Here is a 21,928-nt window from a genome sequence, read left to right on the forward strand (position 1 = left end):
ATTATCTGATAAAGGAGAGTTTGAGCCATGATCACAGCAGGTCCAGGATTCTGCTCAAATGTTATAACAAAATATGGGTCAACTGTGCTATATGCAGTCGTGTTAAGTACAGTGAGGGTTTCGCTGAAACTTCTTTACAGAGACCTATAAAAGTTGAGCACAGCTTCATCATTCAGGAGAAGCACACTCACCTCATGCAATCAAAATCATCAAAAGTGATTTCACAGAAAGGGGTATATATTTTTAAAAAGTTATATTTAACTAAAGTCTAGCAACAGGCAAAAACCACGAATATTTAAGAAAGTCAGACAACAACACATTTTAAAAAACAACAGTAATAATTAGCACACACTGGTTTATATTTTCAAAGCATTTTAGAAAAACGTTATTTAATTAAGCCTCACAACACCCTTGTGAGATAGTTAAGCATTATTAGTCCCATTTTAGAGACAGGGAAACAGGCATGGAGAGAGTATGACCTGCTCGCCACGACACATGTCAAATCCAGGAACAGAATATCGGATTTTTCAGTTTTCTGCCACACGTGGTGTGACCTCTTAAAAGATGTTGGTCTTTAAATTAAATTTGTCTCCTCTCATCGCTTTTAAGACACTTGACCTCATTTCAGTCTGATATGAAAAGGTACCCATCAAGAGCTATTCATAAGAGACAAGTGGAATCGGGAAAGAACTTTTTTTTTTTTTTCTCCCCTCAACAGACTGTGTGTTGCTGGAAGCTCTTTCAGAAAAGACTTGACCGACATGGGTGCTTCCATACGGCCAGAGTCAGAGTGTTACTTCTCATCAGGCACCTGCCACCAGGAAACTCACTGAGACCTGTCTGCAATGCTGATACAGCTCAGAATCTGAAAAAAAATATAAGGTTTCTTTGCCACTTCCAAACAAGGAATCTCTCCCTGGCAGGGAGTCTTCTCTGAGAACAACTCATATGCGTACAACTACACTGAAAGCAAAGACAGACTTTTATCAGGAGGTTCTCAAAGTATAGCCAAGGGTGCAGATATTTCTACACCCCTGGCTATACTTTATATCAGAAAACCTGGAAATATTCATTTATTGTGCTCTGTAGTAAGACAGACAGTCTGGAGGCCTCAGACATCCTGGGGGGTAGAAAATAACTTCATAGTCACTTTGAGAAGACAAGTTCCCTTAGCATATCACTCTTGCACTGAACTAGTCACTGACAAAACAGGATCAAAAATTCCAAACCACCTGAAAATTCAAGTCAATGGATTTAACTCTATAAATGTCAAATCTACTGATGCCTGTTTGCAAACCCAGGCCCAGATTTTAGTGGAAACATAGAAATAAAAACAGTCCTTCCGCCTTCAGTTACATATGTCCATTAGACACTGTCTTGAGTCCAGGAAGGTAGTTTCACGACAGCTCAATCTGAAGATCCTCCCCATACTTTCGGATCAGCTTCATGTGGTTATGGTCCACTGACCATTGCTCTGGGAGGTGCTTGGGCTGCATGCTGTCCAAGAAATGCTGCCGCCACCGTCTCTCCAACTGCATGAGGGAGCGCAGGCCTCCTTTAGCAAAACACTGCACCACCTTCAGTCCATGCGGCATGTAGCTCTCATTGCAGATCCTGCCAGGACACAAGCAGAGTTTGTTTTCACATAAGCCCACTGTCAGCCTCTAGACCTGTCTCCAATGAACAGCAAGACACTGAAGATACTTTCAGCTGCAGAGTTTCATTACAGATACGTGGTAAACAAACCAAGAGGGGCAGTTTTAAGCTCTACTTCGATGCCAGACTGCTTTCTGGAACAGTTACACTAGGAAGTTTCTTTGAACTGAGAAAGTGTTCTTTTATAGCAATACTAAACAGAGCTCACAAGGTCCATTACAAGCTCCTCAGGAGACAGATCGCAAATTTCTCAAGGCAAGAACTGTATGACATCCCAGAGCCCTGATCCTGCCACTGAATTCCCTACCTGGATAGGTTCCTACTTATAACATTGGCATATTACAAACAACAGTGAGCATAACAAGGAAAAAATACTGACTTCATGCAGACAGAGACCAGATAGTCATTAAGGAAAGATATCTGTGGAGGCTTTGAGAAAGAGGAGGAGAGGAGACTTCTGATACGATTGTCTTTCAGTCATCTTCCCTGATCTGTCCTTCAAAATAAGAATAAAATAGTGGAGGGGAAGATGGAGATCAAGAACAGAAGGAGATGACTGGAAAAGAAAGGGAAAGGGGATAAACAAGAGCTACAGTTCACAGACCTCCCCTCAACCCAACAGTGAAGTGGGTAAACAAAAACAAAAACACAGTAAGAAATGCAGTGTGTTTGCCTGCTTAGAGCCTTAGGATACACCACAAACAATTCTTCCTATTCTTGCTTTCTAATTAAATGTATCAAAGCACCATAAAACCAGACTCTCTAGGCTTATACAAGTGTTTCATTTAAGGTTTTAGGGGCTCATTTCTCCTGTGCAGATCAACTACTAGTAGCCTCAAATTCAGACACTCCTTAACTTGACACCATTATTTTAGGGAAGATGCATCAATAGCCCAAGACCAGCAACAGGTTTTGTCTTATTCTCATTAAAAAGCTTTGGGGGGTGGGGGGAGTCAGCATATGTGATCCTCAACTCTGCAAATCCTGCTGGATTTTCTTTTCTTTTGCTGCAGTAATATTTACCCAAGGTACTGCGTGTAGACAACTTTTTGTTGAACTTACGTGCCAACATAAATAACTAAAATGCTACATCTATTGATGGGCTTGTTATACCTGGTTTCCAGACCAGCTGCTTCCTGGAGCATCTCGGGGGTGACTGTCTCTGTGTTAAAGAAGTCCTTGATGCTTTGCAGAAGCTCTGCCCTTCGGGGGTCAGGCAGGCTGTCTGCATTCAGCAGTGCTCGGGCCCCCGAGCGCACTTGCCTGCGCAGAGGGTCCTCCAGCAAACGCACGCCTTCTTCCGAGCCGATGGGGGCACCAAACTCCTCAGCCAGCTGCTGCTTGAGATGGTTGTCATAGTAATTGGAGATGGCATGGCAGGATGTGCAGAGCAGGAGCACATCATGGGAATTGTGGTCCTTCATCTGGATGGGGAAGTGTCTTCGGTATTCGTGAGGAACAATGTTCTTCCTAGGAAGACAAAGCAGCCAGCTCATTACATTTGCCTGGAGCTGCTGCTCCTCAGTTCCTCCTCTTCCTGGTCTACAAAGGGTCAACTAATACTAAAAGTCCAGGAAAACAAAGGTCACCAGAGTCAGGACCCTCAGGGCAGCAATAGGTTCTGCAACTTCTCTTTATTTGCAATTATTTGTGATTTATTGTGATTCATACTGTAAAAAACCCATAAAAAATAAAGCAACGCGCTATGAGAAACAGTAGCAAAGGCAAAAATCTCACCCTTTGTGACCTCATGGGCTTCAGGCTCACCGAAACCTTTCAAAAACATAAGGATTAAGTAGTGGAAGGAACAGTACAGCTGTATCAGAACGGGATGCCATCAGAACAGCATGCGTTGGCTGCCCCCTGTCACACCAACTACGCAAATACATGTTCCGTACGCTTTGTTCTCTCCAAGGACCAACACCTCCTGCCTCTGCAAGGAAAGGAAAGACTGGCCTGTTCAGCGTCAAACTTACCCAGACACGTAAAACTACAGAGCATTCAAACAGTGATAGCCCATCCAGAATGTGAACAAGCACAATGTTCATGGCCACGAACCAAACTTATGGATGCCAACTAGATGCAGACCTCAGTCCTGTTTTAAAAGATGTGTTTATCTCCTACCCACCAAACAACTCACCGGATATAGGATTCTCGCTTGCCACATACAACACACAGGTTCTCTTTGACTGTCAGATAATAATCAACTTGAGACTCAGGACGTCCTGAAGGCTCAAACCGCAGTTTCACCACAAATGGGTCTGTGCTAACTAGCTCTGAAAGGGTAAAGGCAAATGGAGAATATTCAAGGCAAATTTGTATTTGAAAGCTAAAATAACTGTGCTAAAACACAGGAGTCATCCTAGTGAATCCCCAAAAATATCTCCAATCAGAAAGAATACAAAAAAAATCATGCCCAGTTATCTAAGAAACAAGGCACAAAAAAAAAAAAAAAAAAAAAAAGAGCTGTATTTCAAATACCAACAAACAACTGGTATGCTCACCTCCAATCCCCTTGTCCAGATACCACTGAGCCTTCTTGCGATCACAAGTGCACAGGGGCTGTCCATCTGGTGCATGCAGGAAGCAGTTGTCATACAGCGGAGACTTTCTATGAAACAAGGGCAGCGTTACAGCAACCGTAACAGCATGCCAAAAAACCAGAGCTCTCTATAGGCATGTGTTCCACACTGCAGCTCATGCAGTCTCCTCCAAAACACAGCAGTGCCTCTAAACACACACTTAAGGTTCTGAGCACACTGCACAGCCTGCTGCTAAGGGGAGCAGAACGTCCAAAAACTTACCTGGGGTTTACCAACTGACTGTAAGGTATCTCCCCCTGCCAACAGAATTGTAATGCTGAATCCCAGTTTTCAAGAGATGCCATCAATGACAACAGCATTTTCAAAAAAAAGTTACATTAGAAAACAAAAGACTACTGAAGTCAAGAAGGACAATGAGCTAAGAGTATGCTAAAAGAGCCAACTTAAAGGCAAGGCAGTTTCAAGGACCAGCTGCCTAAGCCCATACTTTAATGTTTTATTAAGATGACTTTTCTAAAACTTAGCGTGAACGGCAATTACTTCATTCATCCAAGATAAATGGTTCAAAAAGGCTCTTGCAGCACTACGAGCCCAAACACACGAGTCCAGGGGAGCAACAAAGTTGAGCCGAGGCCTTCTGAAACACAGGCACGTAACCCTGCCAGTGGCGAAAAGTCCTGTATGAGACCAGTCTCTGGTGGTTTGTAGCAGTGTTCGGAAGGACTCTGTTCTGCAGCAAACATTTCATTACCCTGCCAACCTCCTTTAAACTGAAAAGCAGATCAGGCTAGGCTCTGGGAGCATCTGGGAAGAACCGGCCAGGGATACAGACACGTCACAATACACTGTGGAAAAGTTTTCTTTCTTCTCTCCGGTGAGATCGTGTAAGTACTCTGCAGAGCTCTACCAGCTAAAAAGGTTGACTCACAGGCTGCATAATCTGACAAAAGGACTTCTTCTGAGGTCCATGGGGGGGAAAAACCCAACAAAACAATAATGATATAGAAGGTCTCCTTCCACTGAACATCAGCAGTTCAGCCCAATCACCAAGATAAGCTGAGTACTTCCCAACTCTAAATGAATAAACATTAAAACTGAACAGTCTTATAGAAAGGAAGAGTGGAAAATTACTTTTGAAATCACATCCAGTCTTGTTACAGACCAGAGCCACACTGCTGGAGATATTGTAAAAACTAGTGATCTATTGCGAAGTCAAGCACGGTTAAAAACAGTAAATAAACAAACATGAGGAGATCTCAGTTTAGCTTGGAATTCAATTTTGTTCAACTTCTAATCCTCCCATGAGGTGCAGTCCTTCTGTTTTGTATGACACAGGCTCCAACTAATAAATACATAAATCTGGAGGGACTTGCTGTGTACAACACAATACTGTTAATGACAGCTAATGAAATCAGTATTATTGACTACATTAGAACATCTCTGTTGCTAATCCAATCAACTTGAAAAGGAGAAAACACACACTAAAATGTCCAGTTTTCTTTCCAAATTGTAATCACAGACAATTTTAGTTCCAACATCCAGTGATAAATCTTATTAGATTGTACCCGAACAAAACCAAACATACTAGCTCTCCACATCTTCCACTGAGCTTGAAGAGACTTCTCCAATTTGTCTGAATTTAAAAACAACTGAACTCTCATTAGAAGGCGGCCATTAAAAATTTAGGATTTGCTCCACAAAATGACCTGAATCCAGCAATAGCTGCCTCTGTGAGGCCAAAAGTAGTACCAGTCCCTCCTCTTTCTCCCTGGCCAACACAGAAATGCAGCACATTGATGCTGCCACAGACTGTTCCTTCTGTGGCCTCTCACACCTCACATAATGTGTCTTACCCCTCCTAACCTTACCTTTCAGCTCTGCTCAGCTCCCTGACACCTCTGTGGCCACAGTGACCAGGGCCAGCACAGTACAAACAGCAGTGCATGAGGCAGACCCTGCTGAAAGGACAAGCACTTGCCACCTTTTCCCTGGAGGAGACAGGGCACAGCTGTTTGGGCTGTAAATGCAACCCAGACAGCCAGCTGCCTCCTGCAGGGACTCTGCCCTCCAGCTAGTTCCTCCAGAGGAGAATCAAAGGCAAAAGCTGAAGATGACCCCTTAATCTGCTCATGACCTAGTACAGATCCAAGTGCTGCCTCTCTTTCAATACCACCTAGAGATAATGAGGTAAACAGAAACAGGATCTGGCTCCCGTGACTGTTAGGTCCTGTGTTTCCTTTCCCAGCTCATGTTATCCACTTTGTTTGATGAACAGCATATGAGGCATCATTCAAAATTTTCCATCTGGGGTGCAAAGAGCAAAATGTGCTCACAGACTTACCGTGCAGAATATCCCACACCCAGAGGCTTTCTCTTTTGCCTCCGAGGATCTTTCACTTGCTGACAGCCAGAGGGCTGGCCATTCACCGATGATTTCCGAGTCTTTGTTTTCTGAGGAGAGCGTCCCTCTCCACTCTTCTCCTCTCCTGTGCTACCAATCCTTCTTCCTCTAAATGGGATATCCACAAAGGCCCGGCATTTAGCCAGTGCTTTTTCCCAAGCAGCAACAGAGTTTTCACCATCAGATATAGCAGGGAGGGTGGCAAATCCCAGCAAATGGAAAAACAGAGCCAGTGAGACTTGGGCATCCCTAGCAGCATAGAGAACCTGCAGAAAAACACAGACATCAAGATGCTGACAAACAGCAAACATTATCCCAAACATCAGCAGTCTTTAACACTTGGTACAGTAAAGCCAGAGCTGGATTTATTTCCTTTTGAGATTCACATAAAGTTCTGGCAGTTGAGTGACACTTGCATAACATCACCACCCTCTACATAAAAGGTCAGTCAGACTTGAAATACTCATGGATGCCCCCCAGGAACTGCAAGGGACTGAAAAAAAATTCAGGTCAACCAGGCCCTAAACACCCTCCTGCCCCACCAAGTCTTCCCTAAACAATGAACAGCTCCCTTTTAACACGCTGCCCACAAATATTCAGCGAGGTTATTTATCCTGTCACCCCCTCTACTGGTCACTGATTTTGTTGACGTGCGGCATGATGGTAAAGAGTGTAATGGGGAAAACCATAAAGGTCTAAAGATGGTGAACAAGGTTTCCAGGGTGGCTCTCTAATATTGCACTGACTGCTATAGATTGGAGAAAAGAAAATAATACAAAAGGTGAGGTTTTGGGTGCACAAACACTTCCTTAATGGATTTTGCCTTCTAGATCTTTCAGGACTAAAGGAAAACAAGGGTCAAGAATCCAGGGAGAACAGCAGAAAATTATCTTCACAGAAAAGGAGGGAAACGCAGGCACAGAGCCTGAAATTAACTTCAGATCACAGTCACACATAAAGTTTTGAGGCAGAACTTGAAGAAGGCTCAGATCTCCCTTTTGTAATGCTTCTTCTCTATGAAGAAGGTTGCTTTTCCTCCCAAAATACTAAGTTGAAGACACACCTGATCTTGTGTTAGTTGTTCTGCCTCCCAGTTGCTGCAACGTACACGAGGAGACTTGTCAAGCGGATAGTTCAGGACTTTTTCAGCTAAAGACTTAAGGCTAAGGCAGTTGTGAAGTAGATCCTTCCTTCATTTTAACAAAGAAAGTGAAACAAACATATTAAAAATGAAGCTATCACCCATGCAAATTCAGATGGCCTCATACACCCTCAACCTGCCAGAACACAATGCACATGACGCATGACTCCCACTCAAACAGCACACAGCTGCCTGTCAGCTTTACAGGCCCTCTCCCTCCCCTCCACTAAAATGTTGTTTCTAGATTTAGTAATTATCTAGTGTCTGCGATATGCAAAACAGAAAAGGCTGGGAGTTAGTAACACTTAAGGCTGAAGTGTTTGGCTCTGAACTGAAGAGGTCTAACACACAGTGATGGACCACCTGCCCCCAGGGATTCACGAGGAGCATGAGAGCCAGAAATTACCCAGGAATCCTGGCCACCGGAGACAAGTCCATCCTCAGTGCTAAAAACGCACCATCAGGTCAGCAAACCCATGCTCCAGATCACTAACAACACACCCAGGCATACACACACTGTACGTAAGGCATATATACACTGTACATGAAGAATATTCGTAAGTAAAATTATTTATTTTAGAAAGAATGAAGGATGAGTAAACAGTATCATAACTGTAACCTTTCAATGGAAGCATTGTTATTAAAAGAGAAAATCAGAGCTGGTTTATTTAGTAATTTTTCAAGAAATCCTGTAATTCAGCAGTTCCACTTATATGCCCCTGGTACGTTTACCCCATACTTCTACGCAGTATATTCAAACATCTGTTGATACAGTGATCACTCTCACTGTATAACATCACTGTGCCTGGACTTCTTAAAGGCCGAATCATGGTACTCAGATAAAAATCCATAAGGGTGTTGCATGAGAAGACTAACAGACACAATTGGCATATAAAATCTTCATTAAGATTTCATTTCCATTAAGACCACAAAATAGAAGCATGACATGTTCTTGGGCTGCGGCTGTCAATGCCCATCCTCTAAAACCATCATGAGAACTCCAGACCTACCTTCCTGGTACCATTCAGCATACACCAATTACTTTTAAAACATTTCCAACTTAAATGATGCCTTAAATAGAGCTGCCTCTGTCTTTAGAAACTCACCGCTGTTTCATGGCTAAATACCGGAGATCCATGCTCCCTTTGACTGGAAGACCATAATCATTAAGTAACTTGCAAGCATCTTCCCAGCATCCTACCCCAACTTTCAACACAGCACTATCTGCCATGATGTCCAACAGGGTCCTCGGGATAGTCTGTCCACTGGCAACCAGTCTGGGCAACCGAACAAGAACGCAGAGGCCACTGGAGGAAGCCATCTGCAGGAGGGATACAGGATTTGCTTTTCCCTCCACAGATACCTGAAATAAAGACAAAAATTAGAGTCTGAGTTGCAGTACTATTAACAACACTGGAGCTGGAACAAACCACAAGAGGCCACTGAAGACAGGAAATACCTCTCAGTTTATGCAATCAAGTATTGTTACATGTCTCTCACATTTTACTGCAAATTATGTGATCTGTTTTACAGTACTATTGTCCCCAAGCTACTTCTTGCCACACTCCTACAGGAGAAACTTTCCCCCTTTCACCTTTCCCCCTCATAGCTGATCTGGTGGAAGAAATCAGACACCATTTCTTAATCCACATCAGCACAAAGCCACCCACTACATAAATGTTTATGGCAAACACACTTTTTAACTGTGGATTATACTATTGACTGCAGGGTAAATAATTTTTCACCCAATATAATGGCAAAGCTAGGCTCTACAAATGACGCAAAGCCTGTTTTGAGAGTTCAAACAGGCAAATGTCCACACAAGCGGATGAGGAACTTTGCTTTCTGTTAGTCCCAGTGAGTTACATCTATAGATCAGTATTATCCTCCTTTTTGGATTTATTATTCTCAAGCAATGGTTTCTGACATACGTAGCTGGATTTAAAACCGTGTAACCCTAAACTACTTCCAGTAAATCACATTTAAACAGAAATTATACAAAACACATAATGCTATAATAAGCCACACAGTTACCACTATATTTAGTATCAACGATTTATCACAGTTCAGTAAACAAATATAGTGAATGCAAAACTTAAGTCAGCACACTTAAACGTGAGAACAATCAAAACTAGCAGCCACTTCACTGCTGTGTGACAGATAATCACACAGGCAGTTTCAAGAGTCAGTCCTGCTGTATCCATTTAAGCAGAGGAATCATTCCACCCTCAATGATTTTCGATTGCAATTTGCAATCCAAAGGAGATGTGCTTCTTGATCACTCACCCATTCACAATCCATTCCGAGCACTGGCCACTTCTCCAGCTCCTTCTTCAGCAAAGGTTCAACACAATCCCACTCCTCCTGCTCTGAAACTATCACTATGTCTGCACCAAGGGTCCTCTCTACCCAGAAGAAGGTGGGAGATCTGAATAAGGAAAGCACCTCCTTATCCTCTGCCTTAATCAGTTTCTCATCTCCCGAGTTTACAACTGCTTCCTCTTGCTGACTACTACAGCATGCTTTTCCTTTCCGACGCTGGGTTGCTTTCCATAAAACCAGGCCCCCTACTGCAACACCCAGCAGGGTCGCCAAAGTAATCGTCACTGCAGTTTGCTTGGGCATTTTTTTTATTCCCCTTTTCCCCTCTTCACTTCACCCATTCAAAACATCATTGTAGGATTTTATCATGGCCTGCAAAGAAAAATGAGAGAGGTGGAAATTAAAGACAACTTAATGAAACATATTTAGGGGCATTAAATATACCCACTGGTATCGTAACAAGGTTCTAGCCACACAACTCGCCATCCTGACAGAAAAAGGACTGGGTCCCACTTTGATAGATTGGGGGTCGGGGGACAGACTGCTGCAGTGGTGGACTGGGCAGTAACAGGAGACTGAATGCTGCTGTCGATCACATCACCAAAAATGTTAAGGGGAATCCACTGATTTATACTGGTGCAAGCAGACGCTTACACAAACTCTGGTATTCCAAAAATAAGCTAGTCAGGGCTATTATCAACATCTTTTATCTCAGTTTGGAACCAGGTCAACCTAAACAAGGCCAAGACAAAATTACCGCAGAACAAGCATGTCTGTTCATGCATTAGTAAGTAATAGGCATTGCCCATTACATTCACATCTGTACTATGGTCAAATGGCTCTTCAGGCATTGAAAAGCCCCAAAGAAACAGCATCTACTTGTAACATAGCTTTCCCTCTATCATACCAAAGCTCAGGTCCCCCTCCAGTAAACTGAAATCAACCCTCACCCCCACCTCCCCAGCCCACCGCGTTATTTTTTAAGGTCTGCTCTTATGGCTCTTCGGCACAAGCAGAAGCGGTAGCATCGGTGCTACTACAGCCCTGCGCAACCGTTAACGGCACTGAGAGTATGGGCACGGCCTCCGGCCTGGGCGCTTGTGCGGTCACCGTTAACACTCCCACTTTTGAAGTGAGCGAGAAAACCGAGAGCCCGGAGGGCGCTGCGGCCTCTCCTCCATCCAGCAGCCGTCGCCCTCCGGGAGCCGGGATGCCGGTGCGGGCTGCGGTCGCAGGCAGCCCGCGTGTGGGATCCCCCGCCCCGGCCCGGCAGGAGGCTACGACCGGACACATCGGCACCTGCCCCGCCGCAGTGCGGGGCCGCCCGCCGGCCCGAGCAGGCCCAGCCCGCCCGCCGTGGGGGAGGCGTGCGGCGCCGTGGGGGAGGCGTGCGGGCCGCGGGGGACAGGCCGGGGCCGGGCCGGGCCGCCGCTGGCGCCCCCGCAGGGAGCAACGAGCGCTCCTCCGGGCCGCAGCTCCCCTTAGCGGCAGGGGGCAGGCGCTGCCCGTTGTCGGCGTGCTCGGGCCTTCACCGGGAAGAGGCCCGGGTGCCGGCCCCGCGGGGAGCGCGCAGGCGGGAAGAGCCGAGGGCCCGGCCGGGGAGGCCGCCGACCACTCCGGCCTGCGCAGCCGGGGCACATGCCGGCTTGGCCCACGCCGGGATGCGTCCAGCAGCCTCCCCGCTTCCCCCCCCCCGGGCCTCGCCGCGCCGCCGCTCGGCCTACAGGCGCCCCGCCGGGGCACCCACCTGCCCGCCCGCTACCTGCGTCTCCGCAGAACGGCCGTCTCCGGCGGCTGGAACCCCCCGTAGGGTAGTCGCCGCGCACACCGGGAGGCTTAGAGTGGCGGACGCTTCCTCTTTCCCGGCGGTGCGAGCGGGCGGTGGGTGCCGCCATGTTGTACGGCAGCCGGCGGCTGAGGCGGGGGCGCGGCGGCTGTGGGTCCGGCCCGGCCTGCGGCAGAGGGCCCCGCCGGGGTCCCGCGCTGCATCCTCGACGGGAGGCGTGTGCTGCCGCCAATGCCGCTCGGGGCCGCCGGTCGCGCCCGCGAAGCGCCTGTGTGTCTGCTTGGTCGCTCCCGGGCCGGCAGGACGCGGCCGGGGCCCCAGCACCGTGCTCGGGGTGGCGGCCCGGAGACGGGCGGAGCCGGCGGGGTTACGGTGGCCGCGTCCGAGTCCCTGAACGGGCCTTCAGCCAGCGGGTGCCGCCTCACAAATAATACCGTGATGTCAGATGTTGGTACGGACACTGGAAAGCGAGCTCTGTTCAGAAGATATCCGGGGCGGGGGGAGAGGCCCGCTGCTGGCGGGGTGTGGGGTGGGCCCGGCCCGCCGGCAGCACCGGGCTGGGGGCAGCCGCCCCGCCCCGCCCCGCCCCGGGAAGCCGCGGCAGGCGGACGGGCAGAGCGGGGACCGGCGGCGGCCCTCGACGCTGGGGAACGCGGCGGGAGCCGGGGAACAGGGGCAAGGGAGGGTAACGAACAAAGGTATCCCGGAAAATAACAAACAAAGCGTAGCTACCTCCAAAGTAGCAAACTGGAAGAAAACAAAAAGGGAAAAATCAAGTGAAAAGGGTTAAAGAGTTTAACAGGAATAATTATGGCAAAGCTCGGGTCCATGGGAAAAGTATGGATGTGATGCCACAACACACGGATGAGTACACAGCCAGCTGCCATGCCGGGGGTCATCACCCCAAGTCTTAAGACAAAGATTGTCAAAAAGCAAACAAGTTTGTAGCCCTATTTCCATTGCAAGTTAAAGAGATCTGCACACCCGATTTCTCCCCATATTTCCCATTTTTTGTACTGTTAGAATCCCAGGTAGCTGCATCTGTTTGAAGGAGACACTGAAACCATGGGAAGTGTTGCTTTAAATCGCTTTGACAATTTGACAGTCAGTGTCAAATGTCATTTTAACTTTGCCATCTTGTAATCATCAGGCTAGGAAGATCTCCCTGGGAGAGACTCAGCACTTAGCAGACAGATTGTCCAAGGGGTGCAACAAAGCAGCTGTCATCAGGGAAAATCTATACAGAAGCAGTATTTTTTCTGTCTGCAGGTAAATGCTTGCTTTTTCCACCCAACCCCCGACCTCCCATTTTTTTTGTAACTCAGGAATGAGTTAGGCACCAATTGGTAGCAAACAGGGAGCACAGCTGGTTTCCAGAAGACCACTCCTCTGAGCAAGTAAGGCCCCTCTTCTCTACCAGGCCATTAAAACTTGAGCAGCTGCTTGGTCTAAGGACCTGGTCTAAGACAGGATGGTACGATCATGTCAAATCGTACTGGTGGTGGGGTCACATCAGGAAAGTTTTCTTTTCCATTAACTTGTGTCTGTATTTTGGACGTACAAATGCTTTATACCTGGGAGTTACAGCAGTATAAGTCATCTTTCTGCAAAGACCCTTGATCTTGCTCTACAGCAAAGACATTTTTATCCATTTTTATATTCATCCACTGGGGGTTACAAAGCACTGCAATCACCCACTGCAGTAACTCACACATCTTGTCTCTGGTTCATTCCCCTCTACAGGGAAGGTCTGCATCTCCCCTACAGACGCAACCCAGGCACAGCTTCTCTTTCCATCCCCTATGATCCGATGTGCCAGGCAGAGCTGACCAGCTGAAAAGGAGGTCACAAAACAGGAGCCAGCACTGCTCCAAAACACATCACATGACTCATGCTCAGGAAAAAAGTGCATCACGTGCATACTCAGGAAAAAAGAGCTGGAGGGGTTTGGCTATAACTGAGTTCCCAGTCAGATGGACAAGTTGTCCCTCCTCCTCTCCCTCCCTCTTCCCTTCACCACCCCCCACGCCCCAATGTATAATGCTTTGTTCTACACAGTCATTGTAATCTAGCATAAACCTGGATGGCCACTGGGAAGGGTAGTCCCACACTTCCTGTTCAACCTGATCGACTGCTCACTCCCTGCTCCCTTGCTCCAGCACTTCTGTAATGACAGCGTCAGATAATCAGGGAAATGATCCAGCTGTAAACTAATGCAAGGAAAAAAGTTAACATCTGGGGACATAACAGACATTTCAAGGCCCAACTAACTGGAAGGAGACCAAAGAAGCTGACATGGCTGGGCTCCAGGATCCAGCCGCCCTGTTACAGGGCAGGCAAAACATTCTTAAGAGAACTCTTACCCGAGCTCAAGATGAGCTCAGAATAGTGACCACAAAGTTTGTTTGTAGCTGGACCCATTTGTAATAAACTGGCATCCATCCAGAAATCTTAAAACAGGCCAGTTTTTCCTTTTACAAATTGTTTAGTTTAGTTTTGAGGTAATAGCAGCTTAAATGTAAAGTTACAAAAGAGGAACACAATAAAATACCCCAGGATTTATTACATGGTGAAAGTCTCACAGAGAAGATGCTACATAATGGAACCCCCAAGTCTAGCTTTTCTACAGTAACAGGATCATATCCTTGGCTGTATTTGAAGCCTTTATTTTTCATGGCATCACCGACATAAACAGTCCTGTAAACAACAAGTCTCTCTAACAGCTTGTCTTACTACCTACATAGCCATTTATTCAAGTATAAAGGTTAAATTAAAAATAAATGAAAGCAACTGATGCATGAGTGCACTCTGGCAAAAAAACAAGTTCCCAAAGACGGATGGGGACATTGCTGAAGATGAGAAGGTAACCAAGTGAATAAACACCAACTGCTGGCTTAGCCTTACTTATGAGAAATCTGTTGCAGCAGGTAACTGGAAGCCTTTACATGGTAAACAGTAAGGTTTACTTCTTTCTTTCTGTTTTTGTAGCCTGATCAGAGATCTCTGCAGAGGTCTCTGTCAAAAGACTCATTTTTAGCCTGATTTCCTAAGGAAAAAAGGCTTATGCAATTACAGTGTCTGTTGGTATTTCTGCCTGTGGGTCCCCTTTCTTCCCCCCTTTCCTTGCCAAAAGAGCATGTTTAAGCCATTGCCCAATTCCGTCTAAATTTGTACAAAGGTAACTTCTGTGAAATGCAAAGCCAAATCGATGAAACATCCTCATAAAGCTGTCACTGATAAAATGGCAAGCATGTGCAGACACTGCTCAATATACATATAAGAATCCACACAGCAGTGCCACATCAGGACAAGTCCACAGGAAACCAGGCTTCACTTGTTCTGCTGATCACAGGAAAAAAGATTATTATTATAATCACATTAGCTCATCCTTTGACAGGGAGAAGACTAGGCTAAATGACTCAGTGTTCAAAGAAAAATCAGTGATCGCAGAATATCAAAGGAAAGAGGCTCCAGTGAAGATTTAAATTGCTGTTAGCAGACAATGAGCAGAAAGCTGTGTGTAGTCCCCACTAGCTCATTAACAACACTCTATTCGGGGCCCCATCCCAAGCTACAGAAGAAAACCAAACTCACATTTCAACTCCTAATGTGATTTATCTCCCTTGTATCCATGCTAGTAACCCCATGACTGCATATTCAAACAAGTCATTCTGAGCAGGGTTTGTTTTAACAGGGCTGGTACCGGGGAGGCAGTAGGACCGCTTCTTTCATCAAAAAGTCAGAATGAGATCAGTTTCAATCAACTGTGAAGCCACATCCTAAAGGTGGAGCTTCACGTTGCAATGGGGTGGACAGAAGGTTTAGGTCCTGTTGAAAAGGCAGTTCTGCCTCCCCCTTCTACCTGTAGGCATTCTTCTACTGCCTCACTTCTGCAAACACTGGTGCCAGTTTGATTCAAGGAATTAGGCAAGCAGAAAGCTAGCACAGCAAAAAAAAAAAGCAGTTTTCTTCTGGTTTAACTCCTTGAACCAGCCCACCATAAAGCCAGATCTCAGTGAAACTACATCCTCAGCCAAAGAATGAATCAGCAGTAATGCGCTGCAGGGATCTGACAGTTTGCAGGTTTTACAAAGAATCTGAAAAAACTCTCAGAGGTGTGAACTGCCAGATTGATCCCGTGAGGATGAGCTGTATTAACATTGATCATCATCAACATATTTCTTCATTACTTGCCAACTTTCATTGCTCATGTAGTAATAGAGAGGAATTTCACAATTCCATTTCTTGAAGAGCTGCTTAACTTACCCCAGTGGTTCAGCTCCAGAAGACACACTAAGCTGGCCTCACAGTTCATGGCTACTAAGAAGGTGACATACCCCACCTCGCAAAACTGCACTCTTGGCTGGGTGCTCCTGACTAGCCTGTACTGATTTTGGCATTCATTGGGACACTTTCAGGAGCCAAATGAACTCAGCAGAACAGCAGACATGCAGGTCCAGTGAGTAGCAGCATCACTACAAAGAAAGGAACAGAACACTTAGCCATGAAAAACAAAGCCACTTTCAGTGGCCACAAGTCATTAGATTGGTTCAGCAGCATGTTAAAGCTACACCTTTAGCTGAACAGCCCCAAGGGGAGATGTTTGAGAAATCAATGCTTATTCTTCCCACCTTTCTGGTTCATGAGATTAGTAAGTAAAAGGAGAAAGCCCAGAAGCCATCTAACTTCCACTATACAGAGTAAATTCTACAAGCAAAATTATTTTAAAAAAATTGTATGGCTAAAATATGCCATAGTCTTCTTGGTTTACCCTCCTTTTGTTTCTATTTCCCCTCAAAAATAATAAAAAAAAGTATAAACAAACATAGGAATAAAAGCCTTGACTCAGCCCCGCTTTCCTAATAACTATGATCTCTCCGCAACCCCCATCCCCAACTCACTCCACAGACATCTAACTACCAGTGTCAAGACTTCATTTCCACTCTGGATTAACCAAAGCCATTCAAAGGTTCAACAGAGCTCAAAAAAAAATTATTTAAACCTCATTCTCTCTGACCTGACACAATCAACCATGCTTCACTTAAGATTTTTACCTCTTTAAGCCCTCCTTCCAAGTGCTCTTTGACAGACTCTCAGAGGACTGTATCCTTGGTCTTCTCCTTTTATCCTCCCACATTATCTCTGATTTATCTCATCTGAAATACAAATACAACTAAGATCTCTCTGCAGATGATTTACAGACCTGCTCCTCTTCCCAGAGCTATCTCCCTCTATCTAAACTCAAATCATAGCCTTTTTTCTCCTTTCTTTGGATGACTAGCAGGAAGATAAACCTCAGTAGAGGTAGAACATGGTTCTTCCTCTTCTCTGAAAGTCCTCTTATTATCTTTGTGCATATCTGTAGATAACATCACGAGTCTACCTGTCACTCACGCTTGTACGTCAACTTAGCTCTGACTGAAACCTCTTTGTAGATCCTAGCACCAAGGGTACATCTAAATTTTAGACTTCTTCTAGATGGCATCTCTAAGACAAAGTCCTTTGATCCATCCATGCAACTAAGACCCTTGTTTAGGTCTCTTGCTTCCATACCTAGGCTGGCCCCAATACCTCTCCCTTCTGCATTAACCAGCACAGCCCATAACACAACAGCCATCAACTGCTGTAAATGCTGTAAATCCAACAATAAAGCTGACTGCAGGCCTCCTATTAATAATCAAATACACCACAGCCATCAAATGGAAACCACTAATGCAATTTAACCAATTCTGCCAATTCAAATTTGTTCAGAAAAAACACTGAAGGGATAATTTTGTACCAGCAGATATTAAAACCAGATCAGGTATTGTCAGTCCTTCCAGAGGCTGAACAAAAACCCTACAGCATGGCAGAAGCTAATGTGAGAGCAATATGACACCATGGTCATACCTGATCCAAATCAATTTAGTACTGCTGGGAGACTGGTCCATGCACAGCCCTGGAATTAGCAACTCTGAAACCGCAACCCAAGACTGTTTATGTAGACCATTACCCTGACCACATCTCTTTTCTGAAGCATTCTGCTAGTTCCTTCTTCTGTATTGCATCAGACATTATTTACTCATCTTCATTTCCAAAAGCATCTACAGAAAGTCACCACCCTGTTATCTCCCATTTCCTTTATAGTCGACTCCTCCTCTCTATTGCCCACTTGTTGAAATTCCAATCAAAACATTTTTTGTGCTTTATTTCATCCTGCTTTTGAGGCATGGAGGAGACTATAAACATCCTACAGAATTAAGCTGCTCAAGCAGTGCATAAACACACCCTGAGTTACTCTGCCTATTGAGTCTGGCCAGGCTCAATCCAGTTTGGTCTGTGAAATTCAAAGAGTCTCAGTACAGCATCCATGAGATAACATGTCCAACAGAAGAGTAACTTGACAAAGTCAAATCTGTTTGACAAAGTACCATCCATACTTCCATTCCAAGCTGTGGAAAGTTCCTATTAAAGTAGAAAACGATGCTTCATTGACGCTACTTCAGCATGACTCAGGCTAACAGTGTATGTGTTTTGAAGAGATTACAGCACTCTGGCATTACTAACACAGCAACATGTTATTTTCAAAGGAAGATGTTAAGAGTATAGGTCATGATAATTTCCTTAAGTGTTATATTCAAAATTAATTCAAACAAAGGAAAGCAAAAAGAATGCTTACCAATGCTTTTTATTTTTTAACCTATATGGTCATATGAGATAATACGGCATTTAGCAATTGGCAGTCTTTATTATTTTTCTTTCAAATTCTGACAACATGATACCTTCTGACTGCTTATAAATGTGATTAAAAACCCTTTAGTTCAATCTTTCCTGAAAATCTAGCACTGGAGGTTTAGGGAATAATATTATTTTATTTGTCCAGTAAGTACATAGCTTTCCTAGAGACCAGATCCAGAAGATGGGGAAAAAGCACCAGAGATTTTATTCTGTCACATTTCAAATGGAAGGCTTCTACACCTATTTATCTCAATACAGAAATGAAAGATATCCAACCTGAACAATACTTTAGGAAAGAGGAAAAAATGAACCACTTATGACAAAAGCAACAGCTGCAGTGTTCAAGGCCAGGTTGTCTAGCGGAAGGTGTCCCTGCCCATGGCAGGGGGGGCTGGAACTAAATCGTCTTTAAGGTTCCTTCCAACCCAAACCATTCTACAATTCCATGATTCCATAATGTATTTCTGGAAGGCTCTCAAATCATATGGTGATGTGATCTGTATGAAAATTATGAGGAGAGAAAGGAATACAAACTAGTGGAGTCAGTTTAGAATCTACAGGTAGAAAAATGTAATGACACCTATGTTAAGGATTCAGAAATGAGCAACAGTTTCTGATACAATTTTAATGGTGCAGAATTTCATGGCATGCAAGCAAAAGAGATATAAAATATGATTTTATACCACTGCAACTCATCTGTGGCTGAAGCTAAAGTTATAAACACAAATCATGACAGACAGGGTCTTTGCCTCTCTATACCAATGCCTGCTAGACATGTTACATAGCAATAGCTGGCTATCAACAACTGTAACTAGAAAAACAAAATCTTCATACAGCTCAGATGCAGAAGCAACTAACTGTTCATTTTCACTTCAATATTAAAATTATTAATTATCATTCTAACAGAAAACAGTTAACAAAACGTGTCCGGATATTCCTCTCAAATTATTATACCTGTAATTAAGTACTGATATTTATACCTATTGATATCATATATAGGTTTTTTATATATATAAAAAGTTGACACGTAAGAAATGTTCTATGCTTTTTATAAATTTTCTTACTTCTTTTTTCCTGAAAAGTTTGCCATTTTCTTTTGTTATATGTTAAAAGTAAGGCTATAGTGTTGTCAACCAAAAAGCATGGTTTATAGGATTTCACATTCTTTCTATAACCTTAACCAAGAAGAATCCCAAAGTACTTAACTGACTTGCTATAATGAAATAATTTCAATTTCTATTGAAATGCTGTGAGCGGAACACGGCAACAGTTCTACCAGTACTCAGTGATGTCGTGATACCACAGTTTATGTCAGAAAGGGTTTTTTGTTTGTTTCTTTTAAAGTCTGGAGCCTGGCAGGTGCAGTTACACACAAAGGTGGCCAGGACTGTCAGGCTAATTCCTCACCTTCTGAAAACGGTAGGTGCCCTAGGCACTGCCAGCAGTTCACCTGTGTCTGTGCGGAAATACAGACCTGGAAGTTCCGAGCTGCAGGCGCAGGACGGCTCACCTCGCGTGCGGGGGGCATGCGGTCGGACAGCGCAAGGCGGGACAGCAGGCCGTGCTACACGGGTGCTCCCCTCGGACAACGCTCCGGTTGTCTTACATGGCGCCAGGTGTTACAGGTGAGGGACAGGGTCCTGTGAAAGACAGAAGATCTTTTTCCCCACCAACACATAGGTTAGGGTGTTGTAAAACGGTGAAGGACCAAGCAGATCAGTTTCACCTGTTCAGCCAACTGCTTTTTGGGGTTTTGTTGATACTGAAGGGTAAGAAGAAAATTCTTCTGCATTTCCAACAGTCTTTTGGGGCCACAGGAGAGGTCTGCTTAACTGAGAAGGGGAAACCCCCCTACTTTCAGTGTTGCTCAGGTAGGAGCAGGAGAGAGCAAGCAATAAAACCTCAGAGAGTGCCATAAAAACTATCTTAAAGAGAAAAAAAACCAACAAAACTCTACAGACATAATTTTTGGAAATCCCGCAGAAATCACTCAGCACTTACAGAGGACAAACTCCGCTGCAAACCACACGAACTTGGGGGACTTTTTCCCCTCACTCTCCCCGCGGCGGCCGGGCGGGCCCGGCGGGGCAGCCCAGGGCGGGCCGGCGGCGGCTCCCGGCAGGGCCCTTCACCTCCATCGGGGACGGCTCCCGGCCGCGGCACCACCTGCCCGGCCGGCCGTCGCCACCTCGCAGCCGGCGGCGGGCAGCAGCGAGCCCCTCAGACGGGCCGGGCCGGGCCGGCCTCAGGCAGTGCGGCGCGGCCGCCAGCAGCGGCGGCGGGGACCGTAAGCCCGCCCGCCCGCCGGTCCTCGGAGCGGCCAGTTTACCCGTCCCCCCGCACCGTTCAGGAGCGAGTTAGAAAGCGGCGGCGGCGCCACACTAGAGCCGGGCCGGGAGGCGCGGGCTGCAGCTGAGGATCAGCTGCTGAGGGGAGCGGGGAGGAGCCAGCGGGATCAGGAAGCGGCGGAGTGTCTAACACCTCTCTGCCATGGCTGGCTAAAGAAAAATCATCATAACCATAACAAGGGGGGAAGCGGGGGAGGGGAGGCGGCGGCGGGGGAAGGAGCGGCGGGGAGCGGCGCAGGCGGCAGCATGAAGAGGAGAGGCGGCCGGGGGGGCAGCATGCGGTCGGTGGTGGGGTTCCTGTCCCAGCGGGGCTTGGAGGGGGACCCCCTGCTCACCCAGGACTTCCAGCGGAGACGCCTGCGGGGCTGCAGGAACCTCTACAAGAAGGACCTCCTGGGCCACTTCGGCTGTGTCAATGCCATTGAATTCTCCAACAATGGAGGCCAGTGGCTGGTCTCAGGTAAAGCGAATGCTCCCCGTCCCTCGCCCCCTCCCCAGAAAGCATCTTCCTCCTCCTCCTCCTCCTCCTCGGCCGCCTCCCCCGCGGCCCGGGGGGAGGGGAGCCGCGGCGGCGCTCGGAGTCGTTTCTCAAACCCACCGGTGCCCGGGAATAATGTTTCCCAAGTACAGATCTAAAATGGTTGACAGGTTTTAAATTCTATTATTGGGGGGGGGAGCCCTGGACAAAGTTTTTACGAGAGTGTTTCCCGGGCGCTGGCGGTGGAAGCTAGGGGTGCCCCTTTATTTGATGGCTTGCGTGTTTTGCCCCTTAAGAGGGGATTTTATTTTTTTTTTGGGGGGGGGTGGACGACGACAGAGGGGACACAGCCCCGCGCGTGCATTGTGGGTGACATTTGTCAGCGCCGTGCCCGGGCCGCCTCGCCGGGGGGCGGGCGGGCGCAGCGGGCGCTGCCGGGGGACGGGCGGGCGGCGGGCCGGAGTTTGGCCGGGGGGGCTGCGGTCGCGCTCGGTTTCGGGTGGGGAACCGGATCGGTTTTATTGAGGGACTGGTCA

General features: G+C 46.3%; 2 protein-coding genes and 1 long non-coding RNA gene across 18 annotated transcripts in view; 2 read left to right on the forward strand and 1 right to left on the reverse strand.

Moving 5' to 3' along the window:
* Nucleotides 1-238: 238 nt before the first annotated feature.
* On the reverse strand, nucleotides 239-21,360 carry EXD2 (exonuclease 3'-5' domain containing 2). Of its 15 annotated transcripts, none has more exons than XM_040602278.1 (12): nucleotides 20,568-20,797; nucleotides 20,077-20,206; nucleotides 16,904-17,005; nucleotides 16,116-16,324; nucleotides 10,028-10,435; nucleotides 8,848-9,104; nucleotides 7,664-7,790; nucleotides 6,541-6,866; nucleotides 4,161-4,267; nucleotides 3,797-3,932; nucleotides 2,770-3,126; nucleotides 239-1,614 (listed from the first exon to the last, which is right to left on the reverse strand). In XM_040602278.1, exons 5-12 carry the CDS (start codon nucleotides 10,364-10,366, stop codon nucleotides 1,398-1,400), a joined length of 1,866 nt encoding a protein of 621 aa, XP_040458212.1. In that variant the 5' UTR covers nucleotides 10,367-10,435; nucleotides 16,116-16,324; nucleotides 16,904-17,005; nucleotides 20,077-20,206; nucleotides 20,568-20,797; the 3' UTR covers nucleotides 239-1,397. The 15 variants fall into 15 exon arrangements, with proteins under 15 accessions (XP_040458212.1, XP_040458211.1, XP_040458208.1 ...); XM_040602277.1 differs by having other exon boundaries at nucleotides 20,041-20,206; XM_040602274.1 differs by having other exon boundaries at nucleotides 16,904-18,293; nucleotides 20,041-20,206.
* LOC121091949 lies at nucleotides 12,193-14,936 on the forward strand. 2 transcript variants are annotated; one of them, XR_005829108.1, is made up of 3 exons: nucleotides 12,213-12,300; nucleotides 13,000-13,118; nucleotides 13,593-14,936. It is a non-coding gene; the product is annotated as an uncharacterized LOC121091949 (long non-coding RNA). The 2 variants fall into 2 exon arrangements; XR_005829107.1 differs by lacking the exon at nucleotides 13,000-13,118 and having other exon boundaries at nucleotides 12,193-12,300.
* DCAF5 (DDB1 and CUL4 associated factor 5) overlaps nucleotides 21,121-21,928 on the forward strand; it is a 77,392-nt gene continuing 76,584 nt past the window's right edge. The window contains exon 1 of the mRNA XM_040602266.1: nucleotides 21,121-21,374. Coding sequence (XP_040458200.1) covers nucleotides 21,161-21,374 — 214 coding nt within the window. The 5' untranslated portion in view covers nucleotides 21,121-21,160. The remainder of the gene's footprint in view (nucleotides 21,375-21,928) is intronic.

This window comes from Falco naumanni, chromosome 7 (assembly GCF_017639655.2).
Source record: "Falco naumanni isolate bFalNau1 chromosome 7, bFalNau1.pat, whole genome shotgun sequence".
Classification (NCBI taxonomy): domain Eukaryota; kingdom Metazoa; phylum Chordata; class Aves; order Falconiformes; family Falconidae; genus Falco; species Falco naumanni.

Excerpts from the sequence above, each read along its gene's own strand:
- EXD2 (XM_040602272.1), bottom strand. The coding sequence starts at position 10,366 with ATGCCCAAGCAAACTGCAGTGACGATTACTTTGGCGACCCTGCTGGGT. Across the intron at positions 9,105-10,027 it reads TCGGAATGGATTGTGAATGG|GTATCTGTGGAGGGAAAAGC; the intron begins GTGAGTGATCAA and ends TCTTTATTTCAG. Across the intron at positions 3,127-3,796 it reads AAGCGAGAATCCTATATCCG|GAAGAACATTGTTCCTCACG; the intron begins GTGAGTTGTTTG and ends TTGTCTTCCTAG.